The sequence below is a fragment of the Giraffa tippelskirchi genome, chromosome 13 (assembly GCF_054371585.1).
Source record: "Giraffa tippelskirchi isolate mGirTip1 chromosome 13, T2T-mGirTip1v1.2.pri, whole genome shotgun sequence".
Classification (NCBI taxonomy): domain Eukaryota; kingdom Metazoa; phylum Chordata; class Mammalia; order Artiodactyla; family Giraffidae; genus Giraffa; species Giraffa tippelskirchi.
This window is the reverse complement of record NC_137287.1, coordinates 104,122,885-104,141,885: the sequence shown is the minus strand read 5'-3', so window position 1 is coordinate 104,141,885 and position 19,001 is coordinate 104,122,885. Positions and strand designations below refer to the sequence as shown.

The following is a 19,001-nucleotide window of genomic DNA, read 5'->3' as shown; positions in this document are numbered from 1 at the left end:
CAGAGAGCCCAGCATGCAAGATTACACCCCATGATCACCCAAAGTGGTTCTGCATCCTGGCAGCACAGGGAAGTACCAATTTTAGCCATGATCTTTCGTGCTGGCAATAAGTCTTTTGGTGTGGTCTTTTTTCCGCTGGGGTGGACGGGACTATCATCTGAAAGAGGCAAAGTCAACCTGGTACAAACAGATGAACTACCTGAACCCAGTTCCGACTAAATGCAGACAGGCAGCTTCACGGAGCAAAGGGAAACTTCACGCCAGGAGCTCACAGCCCCAGCTGTGGGGCACCCATGACACTCCATCTGGAAAGTAAGGTGTCTCCCAACTCAGAACCTCAAACTCCTTGGATTGGGAAGATGAGCGAGCAGGTAGAGACTGCTCTGACCACTAATGGCTTCAAAACCTCTTCCTGTTTCCTTTTAAGAAGGTGTTTAGAGGGTCAGGAGAAAAAAGCAACACACTGACTAGGATAGACAGACTTCTCTCAGTAAGAGTGGCCAAAGCAAAGACAAGGAAAAAAACAGTAAAGGGGCTAATCTATTGATAAGTTAAAATAATAAAGAATAATCAGGAATGGGCTACCTCAAAGCAAATTTATCATTCATGAATTTAGTTATTTATTCAGCTTGTATATTCAGTTTGAATATTATGCCAAGCTTAGAAATATCTCATCTTCCTAACATTCCAAACTATTCAACAACCATATGACCTTAAGGTCACCCAGAGTAACAGGCATTTCCACTGGAGGATCTAGAGCATGTGTTTAAACTGAAGACTAAATACGTAATCCAAGTCTCCACATGCCTTTTAGCAGCATCTGAAATACGAAATGCACAGGGTTATCTACGCAATTCCCCATTCTAAGAAGCTAAAGAATCGAAGTACTCAATATCTGGAGAAACCTGAACCCTCACATACTCTGCTTGGGAAAATAAAATGGTTCAGCCACTTTGGGATACAGTCAGGTAGTTCTGCCAAAGGTTAAACACAGAGTTATCACATGACCCAAAAATTCTGCTCCAAGAGTATGTACTCTTGGATACACACCCAAGAAAAATGAAAACACATGCCCACACAGAAACTTATATATGAATGGTCATAGCAGCCCTGTTCATAATAGCTTAAAAATGGAAAAGAACTCAAATCATCATCAACTGATGAATAAATAAAATGTGCTACAGCCACAAAATGGAATATTATTTAGCCATAAAAAGGAGCCCTGATACATGATACAACATGGATGAACCTTGAAAACATTATGCTAAATGAAAGAAGTCAGACATTAAAGGCCACATAGTCTATAATTCCATTCAGAAATATTCAGAATAGGTACATTCATAGAGAATCAGCAGTTGCCCAGGACTGTCAGTGAGGGAGGAGTTTTGGGGAGAAATGGGAAGTGACTGCTACTGGGCGCACGAGGTTACTTTTGGGGGTAATGATAATGTTCTAAAACTGATTATGGCAATAGTATAACATTACCTATGTATGTACTAAAAACCATTCAATTGTACACTTGTATACTTTAAATGCATGAACTGTATCGTAAGTCAATCAAGAGCTCAATAAAGCTATAAAAATTACAAAGCACTCAACATCCCTCTCTACCTACCAGATAGATCAGCCCCTCTCTCAAGGTATTATGCAACTTTAATTAATGTTCTTGCCACCTTCTGGAAAGGAGGAGTTAGCATTTGTAGATCACCCACTGCTCCACAAGGTACACACATGTTCTGTGAGTGTATCACTACAAACACATTTGAGGATATCCACTAGGCTAGGACTTCTAGAGATAAGTCTCTTAAAAACAGCCTTCCCCTGCCTCCTAGATTCTGCTGCCATCACAGAACTTAGCAGCTGAAGTTCTAGGGAGGGTAAGGAAGCCATGAATAAGCACAGGTAGCTGGTCTGCAGACAGAAGGACAATGCAGAACCAAGAACAGCCCCCGAGGAACCTGGAAAGCTCTTTCAGTTTCTGAGAGTTCAGGTCCGGTCGCAACGTCCCATCCCAGGGCTCTAAGATGAAATGTCCTTGTGTTCTAACTAACTCTCCTTTCCGTGAGCTAACCTGAGGGATTTCTATTCCATACAACTATCAAGTGTTGGCAAAACTGCATACAGTAACTCATTCAGCCTTCAAGAACAGCCCTCTAAGGCCAGTACTGAAATTCCCCTCTTACAGAGGAGGAAATAGAGGGCAGAGGTGAAGTGCTTATAGAGGCTCCAGAGATCTAAGAACAAACACAGGGCCCTGATGCCACAATCCATGCTCCTGCCGTAAGGCTGGGATTATGCTACTTAAGATCCCTAAGCCTATGGCTACCCAAACACTTCTGGGTGAATACTGAATGAATGAATAAATATCTAGACCACCATTATTTGGAAATGGCATTATTTGTGTGGGGGGGGTTTTTTGGTTTGTTTTTTACCTGCACTGCTAGAGCTGAGAGGTTTCTTCGGTTTGTTCAGAGCAGGAGCAACAAGGGAGGGGGCCACTGCAGTTTCTTGACCTTGTCTGGCAGCTACAGGATCATACTCTTTTCCATCATAGTTTGCATCAAAAAACTTCTTGAACCACTGAACGAATTCAAAATTGTCCTGAAACTTTCCTTTTACTAATTTGTCCACAGGAATTATCTGTAGAAAAACATAAGACTCTTTAATTCAAAGCAAGAGGTTTCTGGCAAGCATCAAAGGTGTTCACATTCATCAAAATCAGTATAAAGCTCAGTTAAAAGGAGACAAAGAGGCAAGAACTAAATGTTCAGTAAGCCCCTGGAAGGTTTTAGGGCAAGTTTCATTCAATTTACCTTCCACAGAGAACTTAACAACAGCCAATCCCCACAGTTCAAGTCCATCAAAAGAAATCAGAAATGCAAAAGAAACAAGTATCATATAGAAGTCACACACACACATCCAAACACATTTTAAGATATGTCATTCCACTGTAAAAAGTAAACCTCCCATGGAACTTGCATGGCCACAGTGCCTGACACAAGGTACCAAGTCCGGAGCACAAAATAACAAGTATTCACGATGAATTGTGTTTTAAAAAAAAACTGTCTTAAAAATAGGTCAAGGTACAGAATCAATCCTGGGATAGACTTCTACAAAATGGCATGTTTTTCAAGTAATTACATCCTATTAAAACATACTTTAAAGGACCCTCTAAGATTTTTATTGTATAGGAATATGTGCTATCAGGTATTACTTTAAATGGTCAGAGCTTAACTATCTTTTAACTCAAGAATTCCAGTTACAATCTGAACTATCCACCCCTCTGAGCAAGCAAACTTTTAAAAATTTCCTGGTATGAAACATTAACAAATAAAGTTATATCTGGAACTTACTTCAAAATAATCCAGGACTACAGGGGGCAGAGTAGAGATATATATGAAATAAGACCGTCCCTGAGTTGATAATCACTGAGGTACATGGGGGATCCCTGCACTAGTCTCTCTACTTTTATATACTCTAGGAATCTGCCTTATTCAAAAAAATTAATTCCATAAAAAGAAAAATTACTGTGTATAATAAATTAAACCTAGTTTAAACCATGCCTGATAATTAAATGATATCCTTACAATACAAATGCACATTTTATATATTGCAAAGACAAAACTAAATTAAGACTGATTTTAAAGGAAATAAAAAATCAGATATAGAAGATAATTAGGGGGTGATTACAAGCTTTACTGAAGAATGTTTCCCCCCTCAAAATGGCTTAAAGGATAAGCCCTTTTAATGGGGGGCCAGGGTGGGAAACTGATTAATTTTGCAATAACATATTATCTACTAAAACAGATATTTTTTCCAATGAAGCCTGGTGGACTCTGTTTCTTATAGCTTCATGTAACCTTGAGGGCAAGAGGGAACTTTCTAGCACCTACTAGCTATAAAAATATTGTAGTTTATACTTTGGTTTTATACTTTGCTAAAAAAGTCAAGTAGTTCTAGAATCTTCTCTATTAGAACTACTTATTCTACCACATGGTATGCTTTACAGAAGCAAATTCAGAGATTAAAAGAATTAGATCTCAGATTAATATATTAAACAGTTAAAAAAAAAATGGGTACAGATTTACAGATTGACTTTCCAGACAGCCGCCAACTTCACAATGAAGAAAGACAACCACAAGGGAACCAGGGATAGGACAACAGAGGGACACATTGCTCCCAGTAAACTGTTAACTCGAGGAAAGATAAGTATACCAACTGGGAAAAGAAAAACAAAACCATCCAAAGTCATGGGCCAGCACTGGTAGCCTTGGTAATTATGACGAGTTAAGAAATACCCTAAATGAAAGAATAAACCTTACTTACTTTGTCAACACCCATCCTCTTAAAACCGGCTTGTAGTATTTTGAAGTTCTGGATGTATTCATGTTCTAGCTTAGCTTGGAATTTCACTTTCTTCAAGGCAATTGAGCCAGGGAACAACATGTCCATAAACTGACAATAGGCAGCCCCTGAATGAGTAAAAGAAGAAAATACACACCAGAACATTAAATGCACTAGCTATTAAAGAAGCAGGGTAAAAAGTTACCAACTCGCTTAACCCACGTACAATTTGAAAAGTTGTGGAAGTGTACCTACAAAATCCCAAAGTGTCATTTCTACTTGACTTTGAAATCAGTAACAGAACTGTGGTTCTACTTAAGTTCTACAACATACTTGCAACCTGAAATCCCATGGTGAAGAGAAAAGGAATGTTCCTATGAAATTTTAAGACTATTCTTTGTAAGAAACAGGCATGACAATAAAATGACAACTGAAAGAAAAAGAATGCCAGCAGGAGGAGTTCCCCAGTATGGCAAAGATCCATCCTCTGACTTAGGTTAAAAACATGTTTTTTCTAAGATGTCTGCCTCCCTGGGCTTTTTACATCTCTAAATAAACTTAATTAACCTATCACTTTATAAACAAAGTTGAATAGAAGGAATCTTTGTGTTCTTCCATTTAAATTTTTTCAATTTTAAAGGCCACTATAACAAATTACTGCATACATTTCATCCCATTTGCTCCCCAATTTCATTCCTTCCTCCACTTGTTCGTTTTTATCCATCACTACCCCCAGAAGTGTTTTCTTGGCACTTAAAATTTAGGAATGCTATTTCTCTAATGCCTACTAAAATGCACTCTCCTAATACAGGGCAGGCTCCATGTACACTTACTGCCTTTTCAGGAAAAGGAGGCAAGAAATCCAGCGACTACGCGATAGGTGTTCTACAGAATGAGGCAGCCTTAATAAGCATACTCAACTTATTTTACATCAGGCCAAACTGGCTTCCTGCTAGATCTGGCATAAAGAGTGCCATTATCGTTATTTTTGGAAAGATGCAAGAGAGCAGAAGCACTTCAGTGATCAGAGTGACATTCTTAGTAGAAAGGAGCACTAGAAAGTGAAAGTCTGATTCTTGAGGTGGCTTGATTTACTCATCCAACAAAAATATACTGTGAGAATGCTATGTACCAGGCAGTGACTTAGCAATATTTATGCTTTTTTAAATGGAGGCATTAATAGCTTCCTAAATTTCATAACACAATGACTCAGTCTCTTTAACAAGTTAATAGCATGAAGAGTGATGATTGCTGTATTTTAAAGGAGATTTAAAAGTCAACTTTTTGTTGACTGCAATCATTTACCAACTGCAATATATAGATCTGGTTTGGATCCTGATACATACAAATCAACTTAAAACACACATATACACAGAAGATAATCTATGAAGCATCTATGCCCACAGCACTGCTTCACATATGAAAGATACTTTTTCTGAGCCAGCAAAGTACATTTACTAAATACACAGTTTTCTCAAGCCATTCATAAGACTTTCCATTCAAAACCACTTAAAAGCATCAATCAGCTACTCCTCTAAAAACACCTGCCTGAAGAACTTTCAGTTTTTATTTTAGAGCTAGAAGAATCCTTAGAGCCATTATAAATTTAAAAACGGAGGACCAAAAACTGTGGCTCAAGACCACAGAGGTCAGAGACCACGCTCAGAGCCAGACCCAGGTATTCTGACTCCCTGTCTACTGCTCTTTCCTATGTCACTATATACTTTCTTAGAACACCCTACCCCAGACTGAAGCATTTCCTGTCTCAGGGAAGAAAGAGGTATATACCATGTTGCTACACTCTAGCTGGCTGAAACAGAGTTAATATATAAAGAAAAACACCAGGACTCCAATAAAAATAGACAAATCAACTGGACAATTCACACATACAAAAATGTAAACACCTAATAAACACACGGGGATCCAACCTAAGGGATCTAAGGGAATAATTTTTTTCTTTTTTTTTTTTAAATATAGCAAGGGGAATTCCCTGGCAGTCCAGTAGCTACTAGGACTCACAGTGCAGCCAAGAAAAAGGAAAAAAAGTAAACTTCCAAGAAAGGAAAAAAATAGTAAATTTAATAAAGTTATACACATTAAAAATACATCTAGCAAAGATTTACACATGAAAATTGTATAACTTCATTCACGAGAGAAAAAATGGAAGCAACCTGTATGTCCAACAGTAGGAGCAATCAGTTACATAAATTCATACAACATTGCCTAAGAGAATATTATGCAAGCAATCAAAGCACATTTTTTGGCGGGGGTTGAGGGGAAAGCTCAAGATTTAATGTTAAAAGAAAACGTAAGATACAAAAACATATCTATGTCTTCATATATGTAAAAGCATTCATCTCTGTATGTATAGAAAAAAACTGGGAGAAAGCACATGTATTAAACCATACAAGGTTACTGTTTTGGAGATCAAATATGACTGAATAGTGGCCATCTCTGGGAGGTGGTACTGAATATACTATTTTTTTAAATATTATTATATACAATGAAAATTACTTTTTATAATAAGCACACAAAAGAAGAAGATAAATGTTTAAAAGGAAAAAGTCTGTCAGGTGGTTTTTTACAAAAGGGCTCAAAACTCCTGGCCTGTAGATGTCTCAACTGGGTACAGAAGAGGTTCAAAGGGCTTTCCTTCCAGTCTCGGCCTTAATAACAGAGTCTGGCAACACAAGTAACACAAGAGGACTGCTCTTAGATGACTGCTGTCCCAACACTTTGGGGCAGGAGAGCAGGTTCATGTAACCTGTGGCTGGAAGATGTAGACAGCCTCAGGGTGGGACCAGCTGTGTCATGGAATCAACCACCAGGTCTCTGCTGACTACCACAGCCCCGTCCTACGGAGATCTGTGCTGCAAGCAGAGAACACATAGGGCACAATGCAGCCCCTGCGCCAAACACCTACACTATCTCAAGTGCACAGGCTCTCAACCATTTTGGGCCAAGGCCCCCTGGAGAATTAGATGAAAGCTGAAGTCAACAATCTATACAGGCCAGCACTTCCTTGGTGGTCCAGTGGTTGGCAAGTCCATCTGCCAATTTAGGGGACAAGGGTTTGATCCCTAGTCCAGGAATATTCCACATGCAGAGAGGTGCCACAACTACTGAAGCCTGCGCGCCCTAGAGCCCATGCTCTGCAACAAGAGAAGCCACTGCAGTGACAAGCCTGTGCATGGCAACTAGAGAGTAGTCCCCCTCTCGCTTCAACTAGAGAAAGCCCACGAGCAGCAGTGAAGACCCAGCACAGTCAAAAATTTATTAATTTTTTAAAAAATGATTCATGTTGATGTATGGCAAAAACCACCACAATATTGTAATTATCCTTCAATTAAAATAAATGAATTTTTTTAAAAAATGAGCTTAGTTCTGAGAGTCTGACCAAGAGTCATCACCATAACTAAGAGTGAAAGGAAAAACAGATTAAAAAAAAAAGAATTCTACATAAGACAGATGCCTTCCTATCAGAAAACGCCACATTAAGAACTCTCAAAGTTTTACACACAAGAAACACACTCCATTAAGTGCAAAAGCGTTCAGGCTTTGGGAGTAGGTGAGGCTTAACTCATTTTAAAGGATGAGTACAAATTGGAAATAGTCCCTGTCCAGGCATCAAAAAAAATAAATAATCAAAACAATTTGGAAATAGAAGGCTGTGAGGCGTCATTAATGCAGACATTAAAAGTCAGTCTCAAGACATCTTAACGTGAGAAAAATTATCTTATTTTAATTTTAAAAGAAAGAAAACTACAACATTGTGTGCTTGTATTTGATACTTACTGCAACAGTCTGTAACAGCAACAGACTGGAAATAAATGAAATGTCCATTAATAGGGGACTGATTCAAGGACATTACGGTACTACAGAGCCATAAAAGAAAAGAAAGTGACACACACCGCACAGATAATGGAACACTCTCCAGAATGTCCAATGTGCTCAAATACGCCACCGCTTGTGTAAAATAGGGGAAAGAGAAGAACATACACACAAAATATGGACAGACGGATGTTTCTGCTCCTACACACTCTCTCTGGAGGCCACCCAGCTGACAACACTGGTTACTTCTGCTCTTACTTTTCACAGGAAGGCTTTTCACTGTTTATTTTTTTGTTTCTTTTGAATTCTAAACCATTTTGAGACTTGGTTATTCAAAAAGTATGTCAATTACGTTTTAAAATTATGGAAAATACTGAAAATACAGCTAAAATGAGTAACCTTGGACAAGTTAGTTAACTTCTCTCAGTTTCTCTATCTATAACATGAGGATGATAGACCTTACCTTCCAGGTTATACAGGTGAAGCACTTTGGAAAGTGCCTGGCCTATGGTAAGAGCTCAGTAAATAAAACCTTAGAGGGAAAAATACAGTTAAAAGATAACAGTGATTATCACTTGTGACAGTACAACAGATTACAGTTTCATTCTTAATGTTTCTACGTTGTTGTTCAGTGGTAAGCCATGTCCGACTCTTTGCAACCCCATGGACTGCAGCACGACAGGTTTCCCTGTCCTTCACTGTCTCCCAGAGTTTGCTCAAATTCATGTCCATTGAGTCAGTGATGCTATCTAAACATCTCATCCTCTGCCACCCCCTCCTTCTTTTTTGCCTTCACTCTTTGCCAGCATCAGGGTCTTGTCCAGCAAGTCAGCTCTTCATATCACATGGCCAAAGTATTGGAGCTTCAGCTTCAGCATCAGTCCTACCAATGAGTATTCAAGGTTGATCTCCTTTAGGATTGACTGGTTTGATCTCTTTGCACTTCAACATATTCTCAAGAGTCTTCTCCAGCACATTTCCCAAAGCATCGATTCTTCAGCATTCAGTCTTCTTTCAGTCGAACACTCACATCCGTACATAACTACTGGAAAAACCAAAGCTTTGACTCTATGAACCTTTATCGGCAAAGTGATGTCTCTGCTTTTTAATACGCTGTACAGGTTTGTCACAGCTTTCCTTCCAAGGAGCAAGCATCTTTTATTCTCATGGCTGCAGTCACTGTCCACAGTGATTTTGAAGTCCAAGAAAATAAAATCTGTCACTGCTTCCAATTTCTCCCCTTTTAGTTGCCATGAAGTAATGGGACAGGATGCAAAGATGTTAGTTTTTTTAACGCTGTACTTTAGCTTTCTTTTTTAATACATTTTTATAAAGAAGACCTAATTACTCATACTCAGAAGAAAATAAGTTTGTCTTCTGCTTCAATTAACACAAAGAGGTATTTGAAAAATTAAGCAAAAAAAATTTAAAGAGATACTTCCGTGAGCAGAGGAGTGACTCAATAAAAACGGTCTCTTCAAAAGGCCACAACTATGGGACAAGGAGAGAAGCGTGAAGGGCCCAGACTACCGTCGGACAAGGAGAGAAGCATGTAGGGCCCAGTTTGGAGGCCACTGTGGCAACAGCCAGCAAACTGAGAAAAGGCTACAGCCAAAAGACCCTGCAGAAGACCCAGAGAACTCTGTGAGTTAGCCTCAAAAGATGCTTCTCAGGCCTGAGACACTAGAAGAACGGTGGAATTATGGTCCAAAATGGAAAAGGGAGTCAACTTGAGGAGAAAACAAAGTGGGAGAGGCCTGGTCAGGGGCATGGTCTCACTCTCAGAACGGCTCCAGAACAAAACTGACAAGCTGTTTTATATAAACTCAAGGGCCACCAGGGCCCCACAATAAGCTAAGAAAAAAAGAAATCTAGCATTTGCCTGGGAGCATCTGAACACTTCTCCCATCCAGCAGACCACAGGAACCGTGAAGCTGGCTGGCCTGGACGGGAGAAGGCAAGGAAGGGAGATCTGAGGACATTCACACTCAGAGCACCATGCTGGGCTGTTGGAAAAGTGCAGAGGGGCCTGATCAGGGACTGGAACCGAAGGGAGAGGGGAATGGAATGGAAAGCAATCGGCATTCTTCACCCCCTCTCCCCATTTCAGTTTTTTTTTTTTTTTTGGCCTTGCCACCAGGCTTGTGAGATCTTAGTTTCCCAACCGAGGATTAAACCCAGGCCACCGCAGTGAAAGCCCCAAATCCTAACCACTAGTATACCAGGGAAATCCTTTTTTTTCTTTCCTTTCCTGCATCCCCCTTTTGACACAAGCGATCCCTCATGGCAATCACTCTCCGTGATCAGCGTCTTTTTTCTTGGTAACTATCTTTCCAAAATACTTGATGACTAACTCTCCAAAACAGAGAGACTACAGAACATAATGAACCTTGAAACAACCAGCCAACCCTATCACTCAAGTCCTCCGCACCTTATCTCACTACAAGAGCCAAGCAGAGGTTCCTTTCACCGTTGGAGGCAGGGAGCCCATGATGCTGATAAAACTCAGCCAATTCACAGGCAGCCAGCACATGAATAGTGTAGAACCTCAGGGCTTTGCCCTCTCAAGGGAAAAACCTATTCCTACCTCTCAAAGCTTGTGCATGGTCAGAGAATTCTGGTGTGCACGTCTCTCTGCTTAACGAAGGTAAGATCAGGAGGGACCAGGCACCAGTGATAAAGGTCCCTGGGATTCTCCTCAGGCCTCAGTAAACACAAGGATCTGAGAAGCCTCGAGTTCTCTCTGACTCCAATCCCCTGGGAGCAGACCTTCTTCAGGGACACAGTGTCTACAGTTCATCCTGTTTGGTCTCATACTGGAAGCTGAGACCCCATTTCCTAAACACCAACATGATACACAATGCAACTTCTACATTCTCAGAAAAGCCCCACACCACTCTCAAGGGGAGAACAAGCTGTGAACAGAAGTTTGTTTATAGTGTTTCACTGGGAAAAAGCACTTTATAATAAGAAAAATGGCAGGCAGTAGGCAAAATTCAAACTCTTCACAGATTTTTAATGAAACAATATCACTATAATTGATAATATATTTTACATTTGTTCAACTCTTCCAAATGCTTCTTTTCAAAAGATATAGCATGGATGAACTTCCCTGGTGGTCCAGTGGTTAAGAATCCACCTTCCAACGCAGAGGACACGGGTTCAATCCCTGATCCGGGAAGATCCCACATGCCAAGGGCAACAAAGCCCATGTGCCACAACTACTGAGCCCACAATCTGCAATAAGAGAAGCCATGGCAATGAGAAGCCTGCGCATCCCAACTAGAGTAGCCCCCACTCACTGCAACTAGAGAAAGCCCACGGGCAGCAATGAAGACCCAGTGCAGTCAAAAAAATAAAATAAAAAGATAAAGAATGTACACAGCAGAAAGAGTACAGGCTATGTGGCCAGAAAGATCTGGATGCAAAATCAGGCTCTACAATGTATAAGCTGTGCCCCATGCAGGCTCCTCTGTAAAACAACAATGTGCCCTGTCCCTTGAGAGACCTAGGCTCAACGTCCAGGGGCTGGTGCAGAATCCGTATCTGAGAGCTATTTTTACAGGTGAGTCTCACAACAGTCCAACAGGTGAACCAGATCCTACTATCCCAGTTTACAGATGAAGAACCAGAACATCAGGGCCCCATCCAAAGTCACATGGCTCAGAGTAGACTGTGGTCTCTGTTCCCAGTCCTGACTACTGACAACAGCTCCCTGACTGAATGAGAGAAACCTGGAGCCAGATCAGCACACGTACAGCTTACTGACACGTGATAAGAGATCTCATTTTTGAATTACGTGAAATACATCTTGAAGTGTATTTATAGAAAGAGGCAAATTTCAGGGAGAAATCGCTGGTGAAAAAGCTGGCTCCAGTCAAAATTAAGATGACTTCATCCCCCCTACTAGTCATTAATCACGGGGCAAACAAGTGCTTTAAACGCCTCCAACAAAAGGGGATGTGGTGGTGAAATGAAACTAGAGGAAAAGCAGCACAGACCTAACAGCACCTACGACTAACAGTGCAAATGACATTTAGTAGGCGTGACTCTTGGGCACCCCTGTCTCACTGCACAACTTCACAATGAGCCTCTCTGACCATCTATAAAACTGGGATTAAGTCTCACAGGGGAAGTAACAAGACCAGCGCATGAAACTAAGACCAAGACTCAGCTACAAAATAAGGAAGTACAGAAGCTGAATTCATTTAGAAAATTTTCATATAAATGAAAGCAATAATTTTAAGGAGATCTGAATGGCACTAGTTGGTAAAAGAAAACTCTGAAGAACAAGTACAGTACAGAGGCTGAAGGACAAGGGCTTTTGATTTCAAATATGGTTCAAGCCTCAAATCGCTTCTTGGTTGTTTAACCCTATACTTATTGAATTTCTCTGAGCCCATTTTCTCATCTGTAAAGTAAGGTTAATAAACATCCCACTTCACAGTAGTTCAGTTCAGTTCAGTCACTCAGTCGTGTCCGACTCTGTGACCCCATGGGCTTCAGCACACCAGGCCTCCCTGTCCATCACCAACTCCCGGCTGCTGTTGCTGCTAAGTCGCATCAGTCCTGTCTGACTCTGTGCAACCCCATAAACGGCAGCCCATGAGGCTCCTCCGTCCCTGGGATTCTCCAGGAAAGAATACTGGAGTGGGTTGCCATTTCCTTCTCTAGTGCATGAAAGTGAAAGTGAAGTCGCTCAGTCGTGTCCGACTCCTCGCGACCCCATGGACTCTAGCTCACCAGGCTCCTGCGTCCATGGGATTTCCCAGGCAAAAGTACTGGAGTGGGTTGCCACTGCCTTCTCCATCAACTCCCGGAGTTTACTCAAACTCATGTCCATTGAGTCAGTGATGCCATCCAACCATCTCATCCTGTCGGCCCCTTCGCCTTCAGCCTTCAGTCTTTCCCAGCATCAGGGTCTTTTCAAATGAGTCAGCTCTTCGCATCAGGTGGCCAAAGTGTTGGGAGTTTCAGCTTCAGCATCAGTCCTACCAATGAACATTCAGGACTGATCTCCTTTAGGATGGACTGGTTGGATCTCCTTGCAGTCCAAAGGACTCTCAAGAATCTTCTCCAACTCCACAGTTCAAAAAGCATCAATTCTTTGGTTCTCAGCTTTCTTTATAGTCCAAATCTCACATCCACACATGACTGCTGGAAAAACCATAGCCTTGACTAGATGGACCTTTGTTGGCAAAGTAATGCCTCTGCTTTTTAACATGCTGTCTAGGTTGGTCACAACTTTCCTTCCAAGGAGTAAGCATCTTTTAATTTCATGGCTGCAGTCACTATCTGCAGTGATTTTGGAGCCCCCAAAAATAAAGTCTGTCACTGTTTCCCCATCTATTTGCCATGAAGTGATGGGACCGGATGCCATGATCTTGGTTTTCTGAATGTTGAGCTTTAAGCCAAATTTTTCACTCTCCTCTTTCACTTTCATCAAGAGGCTACCTCACAGAGGTGCAGTGATAAAAAGATATTTGAAAGCAATTACATACCCTGGCACACAAGTGTTCAATTAAATAACTGTTGTTATGATTACCAGGAGAACCTAAAGATTCTAATTCTCCACCCCAAAACCAAGATAAGAATTCAAGTAGCAGCAGGATATAGAGCTCATGCTTCTACTGGCATATTCTTGACCCCACCTCCTATCTGGGGTAAATCCAATTCTGATAACCCTAACACATAATGTATGTCCTTGTTTTAAATCAGCACTTCTCTGTCAGATTCTTAATAAACAGTAGTTCAATAAAGTTGTGGCTGAAATGGCAAACTAGCCTGACTTTGGTCTTGAGTTATGTGGGAGTAAGAAACGCCACTGATAAACTAATACAGAACTAGAACAATTACAATTATTGTCCTCAAATAAGTCACTTCAAATCTGGATGCAAAGAGTGCAGATGGAGCAGCTGAAGCTAAGTAAGCTGCAGGCCTCAGAATGGAGCCGCTACAGCGGGGGTCGGTGGACACACAGGCCAGAAGAGAGCAGGCTCCTTTCAAGCACAGTCTCACTCACAAGTGGAACCAAGGCAGGGCTGAAAGAAACAGAGCAGCCCTAACACAGAACCCGAACCTGTGGCTTTTGCAATCAGACATGGACCGACCTGTGCATCCCTGAAGGACCTGCAGGCTTTCCTGGGGAAAGGGGTCTACTGAACTTCTCTTACCTGAGCACAACTGTTCAATCTTTGTCAGATTCAACTGCAGAGACTCATTGATCCAGGCCAGCATGTCATGTCGACTGAGGTTATCGCTGGTGACCGATGTTGAGTACACGTTCACTGCCATCTTCTACAGCATGTGAGAAAAGAGACGGGATCGCGTTATTGGGCAGTAAGAAAGCACAAGCATTTCCTGGAGTCACCAGAGCAGAAGTATGAGGACATTCAACTTGGAATCCTTATCCCCGTTCTTCCCCAAGACGCCAAATCAAAGACCTAGGATTTCAGCCACGAGCCTAGATTTCCAGGAATAACCATGACCTGAAATGAATGGCTCAACACCAGCCAGCCTAAAATTCAGGCCCCGTTTTAATGTGATTGGTGTAAAAATGTGCTCTGCTTAGAAAACGTCAATTCATTTATCCATTAATGTATCAAAATGTTTACACCAGTTTTCTTCAGATGGTGGGCTTTTTATTAATTTCTCTTTATAGTTTTCACTACAAAGTTCTCCAAATTTTCTTAATGACTAGGTCCAATTTTATAATAAAAAAAGTAACCTTTTCTATAATCTAAGTACTACAAAGGTAGTGGCAAATGACCTCACAGAGAAGAGTCCTTAGTAAAATTCTCTGCTGAACCTACTGAGGACAGGAGGCCATCTGCAGGCCTACTCAGCACCAGGAGCTTAACAGACAGTTGGCTAAGCTAAGTGAGAAGCTTAAGCAGAGTGGCTACAGCCCCGTGAGCAGGAGGGTGAGGAGGAACAGAAGTGGGAAAGGTGAAGAAGCCAGATCCTGTTATGACTCTGCAGGCATGATGAGGAGTTCAGATATTATCCCTTAACTGTTCAAGCATCCCTTGCTGGGATTTAAATGGGGGAGAATCACATCTTATTTAAGTTTGTAAAAGGTCACTGACTGCTGGTGAACAGATAATGGGAAGAGGAGACTCAAACAATATGAGATAAAGGCAGGTGGATCCAGACTTAAATGAAATTTCTGGGCAATTACCATGAGGACTCATGACTACAAAACAGCAGTCCTCAACCTTTTCGACACCAGGGACTGGTTTTGTGGAAGACAGCTTTTCCATGGACAACCTGGGAAAAGAGGGGAGAGGGCAGGCAAGATGGTTTTCGAATGATTCAAAGTGCATTACGTTATTGTGAACTTTATTTCTAGTATTATTATATCAGCTCCACCTCAGATCATCAGGCATTAAATCCTGGAGGTTGGGGACTCCTGCTATAAAATACTAAATTTCACAATGACCGATACTTGTAATTGTTCTCATTTCATGTGACATCAATATGATCAATGGGGGAAGAAAAACTCAGGACAATTTGGAACCACCGTGGGACTCTGAGCTCTCCTGTGGCACTTCACTCCTCCACCAAGGGACTAGCTCGTCTTCCCTTGCGTCTCCAGCACACCTCTCAAGTCAAACAGCTACAGAGTGTGAGGGCCGGAAACGATGGAGATCTACCACGCTACCTCCTCTTTATGAACAGGCCTGGAGAAATAACTGACTTATCAGGCTTGCGCCCTCACACCCCACATTCCCCATCCCCCAAGGACTTGGCACAGCATGTTACACACAGTGGGCTCAGTAAAGGCTACTTGTTTTCAGGCTGGCAGGACAGTGTCAAAGAGAGAAAAATGTGTCTCAGAAAGCAAAGTATCAACTCTCTTACCTAAACTCAGATGATAAAACCATGTTATACAAGAAGTCAACACAATTTACTTCCTGACTCCACTGGGAAATGAATCCCTATGTTCCCACAGCACTTCATTCAACCTCTGCAACTGTCATTATCTCTTCATTTCTGAATCATTCCCAGATGGGATCTGAACCAGCAGGAAATTTGCTCTATGCAAAGAGCTGAGTATTTGAAGCCTGGGTTTGAACATGAGGTTCTCACTCAGTTGTATGAACTCGGGCAAGTTACTTAGCTTCAATACACCTCACTCCTCTTGTGAGTGAATGCCCCCTATCTGAGGTGAGGTTTAAATGAGGTAAGGCACAAAAAATGGTTTGGTATTAAACAAACAAGTCCAGGAGAGGGACCTTGTCTCATTTATCCTATCTCCAGTGCCAAAAACAGCACCTGAGACCTGTCACTACCATCTCTCATCTCCATCCACTGCAACAGATGTCAAATTAGTCTCTGTCTCAAACTGTTTTTACACCGCAGCCAAGGAGAATTTTCTGAATCAAAAATCAGACCAAATGACTTCTGTGTTTAAAATCCCTAAAGAAGAAATGAAATGCAAACTGTGTAGTACCAAGAACAGACACATGCAAACAAAAACCACCACAGTCCCAGGGTGAGCACCTGTAATCTATTTTGGCGACATTCATACATACATCCATCGGGTACTGTGTGTATCATGCTGCCATAAAATGTAAGCAGCTGGTAAAGCCACGTGTGTCTCCTGACCACACCTCAGCTCAGAAAAAGTTAATGGCCTTTCCTCATCATAAATTTAAAACTCTTTCATTAGCAGCACATTAATACCTGGCCCCATGTGCTCCGCAAACTCTGCAGCCACTAAATACATGGGGCTAGGCACCCTGTGGATGTGCAATAAACATCCACTGACTCAACTATTTAATTTGCTCTTCCAGGCAGTCAAAAAAGACCAGCTCTCAGAGCCTCAGCTACAGCTAGCTACAGCTAGCAACAGCTACTCTCTTCCTCCATAAGGATTACTCTGCTTGGCCTCCACGGAAGAAAGACCCCATGACCCCCACACAAACCTCACCCCTCCTTGATCCACATTTAAACTGCCTTGAAAAAGCCTCCCCTTACCTCTCCATATATAGCCTCTCCTAAAGGCTCCCAAACCCACTCCAATTCAAGGCTGGCTGATGAGCACTTGTTACTTTCAAGGTACCATACTGAGCGCTATGGAATGGGCCGGGGTAGGGTGGGGTGTGTGTGACCCCCCCCCCAAAAAAAGCAATGTGGCCCTAGGTAAATACCTCACCTTTCCAGATCACAAGTAGCTCATCTGCTCATCATGAGGAGGCAGTGAGAATTAACTAAGACTCTAAGTGAAAAACACAGCATGTCCTAAGCTTCCCTATGTGCCAGAAACTGCTATACATTTCTTAGCCACAGAAACTGTATACATACATACACCATCATACAGGGCACACTGGAAACACACTGTCTAGATCAGATCTCAGGGAAGCAGCGTAACAGATTAAGAGCCTGGACTCAAAGAGTCAAAGACTTGGGTTCAGCCACTTGCTGGACACCATAAAGCAAATAACTTCTCAGAGTCTCAGTCCCCTAATTTGTAAAATGAAGATAAAATCTGTTAAGAGACAAGTGCAATATTAAATGACATAAAACCACACAACACCTGGCACATTGGCAAGTGCCCAAATAGCAAAGAGCTGCCATTATCACTACTCTTAGAGATACCCCATCAGAGAGGCGGATAGCAGGCCTGGTGCATCTTCCTTCAATGGACTTCAGGAGTTTCATTCCCAAAATGGAGTAGAGGCTCAGCTCTGCCCTGCAGCACCCCAGATCAGTTGTGAAACAGGGACTGAAAAAGCACTGTTCATATCACCCTATTACACTGTCTCACCAGTGATCATAAGAAATTCTTTTCCATGTATTAATTTTCTCATTTCCATGTATTTTTTCATTTTCAGTCTCCCCACCACAATGTAGACTACTAGAAAGCAGGCCTTTGCCCTCCTGCTCCTGGCTGTATAGCCAGTGCTTAATACAGTGCCTAGCGCTCAGTGGACGCTCAACAAATACTGATGAAGAAAGGAAGAAGTCCAGGGAGTTGGCTTGCTTTTCGCCATACTCGGGGACATGGCCTTTCTACGTGTAGTATTATCTTTCTCCCGCGGTTTACAGATGAGGAAACTGAGGCCCAGAGAGGTTAAAGCACCTGCCCAAGGTCGCACAGCAGGGAATTCAATACAGGTTGGACTCCAAAACCTGGACTCTTAAATCATCAGGCGGCCCCGTCTCCTACAGTGGGGGGGGGGGGTCCTCAGAACTTCCGGCAGGCCCACTCCAACCCCACACACGCCCCCTACCCGGCCCAACCACCCCGGAACCTCCTGCCTCCTGTCCTGGTTCCACGCCTAGGCCGCGGCCCATAAGCCCCCACGCCGCCGAGGGGCAGCCCCCACTTCCGGCCCGACGCCCCGCCCCCCCGACGGAGCGAAGAGCGCGCGCCCCCCAGCCCGCGCGCGCCGGGTCACGGCCCCGCCCTTCCCCCACCCGGCCCGAACCGCACCGCCGTGGGGAGCGGCCCGAGCACTGACCGCGAGGCCCGCTGGCGCTCGGCTCGGCTCGAGACCCGCCCAGCCGCCCCCCAGCCACCGCCCCGTGCCCGCTAGCCGGCTCACCGGCTCTCGGTTGGACCGCGTCCGCTGCCCGTACCCGGCTCCGGTTCCGTCTTCGTCTCGTTCAAACCGCCTGACCCCGCCCGCTCGCCCGCGCGATGACCTCACACGCACCCCCCGTTACGCGCCGACGTAAAGGCTCGTCATCGCCCGCCTGCTCCTTTTATAGAGAGGGACGAAGCCGCGCGCTGGGGGCGGAGCCCGAAGCTTGATCGACGGCTGGAGTGCCCTAGGGGCGGGGCGCCGGCTGCCGGGCAATGCAACTGCGCGAGGACT

At 43.0% G+C, this 19,001-nt stretch overlaps 1 protein-coding gene across 11 annotated transcripts in view; it reads right to left on the bottom strand.

The window, feature by feature from the left end:
- Positions 1-18,810, bottom strand: part of MAPRE1 (microtubule associated protein RP/EB family member 1) — a 28,189-nt gene extending 9,379 nt beyond the window's left edge. The window contains exons 1-6 of one of the 11 annotated variants that reach the window (XM_081559680.1): positions 18,435-18,518; positions 18,263-18,345; positions 15,356-15,444; positions 14,349-14,472; positions 4,327-4,472; positions 2,433-2,640 (exon numbers count right to left, since the gene is read on the bottom strand). In XM_081559680.1, coding sequence (XP_081415806.1) covers positions 2,433-2,640; positions 4,327-4,472; positions 14,349-14,472; positions 15,356-15,358 — 481 coding nt within the window. In that variant the 5' untranslated portion in view covers positions 15,359-15,444; positions 18,263-18,345; positions 18,435-18,518. Of the gene's footprint in view, positions 1-2,432; positions 2,641-4,326; positions 4,473-14,348; positions 14,473-15,355; positions 15,445-18,262; positions 18,519-18,728 lie in introns of those variants that run through there. The other 10 variants (XM_081559679.1, XM_081559682.1, XM_081559687.1 and 7 more) reach the window with 10 other exon arrangements.
- Between the last annotated feature and the right edge of the window lie 191 nt (positions 18,811-19,001).